The sequence below is a fragment of the Vitis vinifera genome, chromosome 11 (assembly GCF_030704535.1).
Source record: "Vitis vinifera cultivar Pinot Noir 40024 chromosome 11, ASM3070453v1".
NCBI lineage: Eukaryota > Viridiplantae > Streptophyta > Magnoliopsida > Vitales > Vitaceae > Vitis > Vitis vinifera.
The window spans coordinates 11,655,872-11,660,270 of NC_081815.1; the positions used below are offsets into that span (position 1 = coordinate 11,655,872).

General features: G+C 36.7%; 1 protein-coding gene across 1 annotated transcript; it reads left to right on the plus strand.

Annotated features, from left to right (window-relative positions):
- Positions 1–551: 551 nt before the first annotated feature.
- On the plus strand, positions 552–3,027 carry CYP716A15 (cytochrome P450 CYP716A15). The gene is given in 3 exon segments (NM_001281186.1): positions 552–1,506; positions 2,423–2,610; positions 2,728–3,027. Coding segments are annotated over 3 exon segments (1,443 nt in total).
- Positions 3,028–4,399: the final 1,372 nt, after the last annotated feature.

Sequence of the window (4,399 nt, forward strand, 5' to 3'; positions counted from 1 at the left end):
TTAGAAAAAATAGAAAAAAATTTCAATAGAAAGGATTTGATTTTTCCAAAAATAAGAATAAATTCTTTTTTTTGTTTTGAGAGAGGGAGAGGAGAAAATGTATTATTTCTCTCATTGAGTCTGGTCGGAGTGTTGACTTGGGCACCAAAACCCAGCTCCAACGAGATGAATTTCTATATGTAGATACTTCTATAGTAAATGTGAATGGAAAATGTTTCTATGAAAGTATGGTACTTTTAGTTTTACCATTTAGTTATCCCTCAAAACCCTTTTTACTTTATAGAAAGTAGCTCGTAGATGCATGGAGTTTGTGGGAGAAATAAAGAAAAAGAGATCCACCACCTCCATCGGTGAATTCACCTCAGTTTTTTTTAATAGGTCAGTTTGCCTTCTTTGACTTGTATTTTTGGTGATGCCATCCCCCACTTCTTTATAAAATGCCATCCCACCTAGCCCATTTCTCTTCAAACTAGGTCTCACTTCTCCTGTTTTCTCTTGTTTCTCTTGTGTCTGTATGGTTTTGGGAGAGGCTGTGAGCAATATCATCAACAATGGAGGTGTTCTTCCTCTCCCTGCTCCTCATCTTTGTGCTCTCAGTCTCCATCGGACTTCACTTGCTCTTCTACAAGCATAGATCCCACTTCACTGGCCCCAATCTCCCTCCTGGCAAGATTGGTTGGCCTATGGTTGGTGAAAGCCTTGAATTCCTCTCCACCGGCTGGAAAGGCCACCCGGAAAAATTCATCTTCGATCGCATCTCCAAATACTCCTCTGAAGTCTTCAAGACCTCCCTCCTCGGAGAGCCTGCTGCCGTCTTTGCTGGCGCTGCGGGCAACAAGTTTTTGTTCTCCAACGAAAACAAACTTGTTCATGCGTGGTGGCCTAGCTCTGTCGACAAGGTCTTCCCCTCCTCCACCCAAACCTCATCCAAAGAGGAGGCCAAGAAGATGAGGAAGTTGCTCCCTCAGTTCTTTAAGCCTGAAGCCTTGCAACGTTACATTGGCATCATGGATCACATTGCGCAGAGGCATTTTGCTGATAGCTGGGACAACAGAGATGAAGTCATTGTATTTCCACTGGCCAAGAGGTTCACTTTCTGGCTAGCTTGCCGCCTGTTTATGAGCATAGAAGATCCTGCCCACGTCGCTAAATTTGAAAAGCCCTTCCATGTCTTGGCCTCAGGACTCATCACCGTCCCAATTGACTTGCCTGGGACACCTTTCCACCGCGCTATCAAGGCCTCCAACTTCATCAGAAAGGAGCTTAGAGCCATCATCAAGCAAAGGAAGATCGATCTGGCTGAGGGCAAGGCCTCACAAAATCAAGATATATTGTCCCACATGCTTCTGGCTACAGATGAAGATGGATGCCACATGAATGAAATGGAAATTGCTGATAAAATCCTCGGTTTGTTGATTGGTGGCCATGACACTGCCAGTGCTGCCATTACATTCCTTATCAAGTACATGGCTGAGCTGCCTCACATCTACGAGAAAGTCTACGAGGGTAAATCTCTTTTACGCACCTGCAATATTTTCTCTCTTGATATTATTTTATTTAATGTTCTCTTTTTCTTAAAAAAAAAACAAACAACCAAACAAATATGCTTTATTCTTTTGTGCTTTTCTAAAGAAAAAACAATCAAGGCTTCAAAAGAAGGAGAAAAGAAAGATAAAAGGGCATGAAGCAAATCTGCAGGGATGATCTGATCTTTCTAAAACTTTTTCCATTAGGCTGATAGGATGGTATTTTAAATAACAAAAATGCCCCGAGTTTCTTTTCAAAGTAACTTGTTTTTCTTTTTAAAATAATTCTCAATCTAAAACTTATTTTAAAAATATTTGTCAAAGCAGTGTCGTCATCATATTTGATTTTATTATTTTTTTTTATTATTTTTTGTTTTAAAAACATAATTGATAATTATGATTTTAGCTTTAAATTTAAAATCATAATTACCAAGGTTGGTTTTTAAAATCACTATTAATAACTGTGATTTTAAATTCTAGTATTAAACCATAATCACCAACTATTTTGTTTTCATTTAAGAAAACAAATACTAAACTGATGAATATTTTGGGAGGGAACTTGGAGCCCCTATGCCACGCCATGCCATAATTTTTTCATGTATTTAACAAATAACAATAACAGAAATAAAATTATTCACAAAAAAGTAAATAATAAAAGTATTTTCTCCGTGACTAACTTTTCCAATTAGCTTGCTTTCTATTTGTTAAGAAATAAAAAGGTGATAGTGATCTTGAGAAAGTGGGGAACAGTCCTTATTGTGACCAAGTAAATTCCAACGGCCACGCCCGTTGATTATTCCACTATTTAGCCTTATTTTACTTTTTGGCCGTCCTAGTCGCCGGCCAAAAGAATAATAGTTTCTAACTTTTTTCTTTGGGTCCATGTTTGTGACCAGAGCAAATGGAAATTGCCAATTCAAAAGCACCAGGTGAATTGCTGAACTGGGATGATGTTCAAAAGATGAGATATTCATGGAATGTTGCCTGTGAAGTGATGAGACTTGCACCCCCACTCCAAGGAGCTTTCCGGGAAGCAATCACTGACTTCGTGTTCAACGGTTTCTCCATTCCTAAGGGTTGGAAGGTATAATATTATATTATTTTATAACTCATATGACTCATTTTTTTTATTCTAACACACCCTCATCAACCACATGCATATGCAAGTTAATTAACAGGCGCTTTTCTTAATTATTTGCAGCTGTACTGGAGCGCAAACTCAACCCACAAAAGCCCAGAATGCTTCCCTCAACCCGAAAATTTTGACCCTACAAGATTTGAAGGAGACGGGCCTGCTCCTTACACATTCGTTCCCTTTGGTGGCGGACCTAGGATGTGCCCTGGTAAAGAGTACGCCCGCTTGGAAATACTAGTCTTCATGCACAACGTGGTTAAAAGGTTCAAATGGGATAAATTGCTTCCTGATGAGAAGATAATCGTTGACCCCATGCCCATGCCTGCTAAGGGACTTCCAGTTCGCCTCCATCCTCGCAAACCATAGTTCTATTTGGTCAACCCATCACCCCACTTTCCAAATTTATCTACCATAGCCTTGTACTCGTTTTTTTCTTTGATTTGTTTTTGTTGTCATCTGGTTGAGCCATTCACATGTGCACCTGCAATGCTACTTCAATTGGCTTATCAAAGACATGGATGTAAAATGATATATATATATATATATAATAGTATTTATGCCGCTGCTGCAACCAGATGGCTAGCTAATCATGTGATGTGTATGTATAACTACTAGACCAATTGCATTTATCTCAATCATGGATGTCTTAATGGTGTTTAATTGCCACCTGGGCCTTTGCTTAGATGTTGTCCTAAAAGATTATACTACACATTTTTATTTCATACCCTAGAGTCCAAATTAAATTAGCTAGGCTTGTTTGAAGGTAATTCCTATAAAAAGTGTTTGTACTCTATAACATTCTATTAATAAAAAAATCAATTAATCTTTAATGTAAATAATAATTAAAAAAAAAAAGTGATCACTATAGTATTTACCAATAAGTCAATTCAAAAATCCAATTGCTCACTATGAATACTAAAAAGTATGATTTCAGTAAGTGACATATGACTTGGATTTCGAATTTTGTCATTAATAATATCCTGAATTTATCAAGTATTAATTATTAAGGGGCTTAGCCGCGAAGGTATCTCAATTTTAAATAAAAAGTAAAAAAAGAAATATGTGAATTCAAAAATCACTTCAATTAATTCTTTTAATTTTTAAAACTCTACCAATCAAGTTAAAATTTCCAAAAAGTAAGAATTTATTCCAAAGGGTGTTAATCAAACATTAAGTCAATCCTCTTAGAACTAAAGTTAATAGAAACCAAGAACCCCTTTTAATTCCAAAAGTTTTAAAGTGGAAAACAGTAATTAATTAATAGTTTATTATTCCAATCACTTATAAAAGAAAGTCTATTTTAAAGTTGAATATATGTGGGATCTCCTGAGCCATAAATTTAGTAGGTAGGAAGGTGTAGAAATAAAAGCCTCTACAAAGATGATTCCTTACTTTTCCTTACTATGTTTACTATCCATGGATTGAAAAATCAGATTTTATCGGCGATATTTCAAGCGGTCTCGAAACGAAATTCAACACTGATTAAAGAGGAATATCGGTAAAAAAATCGGCAAAATCAGCTATATATCGGTTTAGAACCGATAAATCGCGAGTGGAGCTAACGCACGGAGCAGTCGGAGGAGCATTTCAAAAAATCGCCGAAAATATCACCGATATTTTGGTATTTTTACCTATTTTTTGGGAAATTTCCCGATATTTCCTACCAGTCCAGCCCGCGCACAGGATACAAAATCTGTCCAATTTTTTTTTTAACAAAAAAAAAACATACGATGCTATT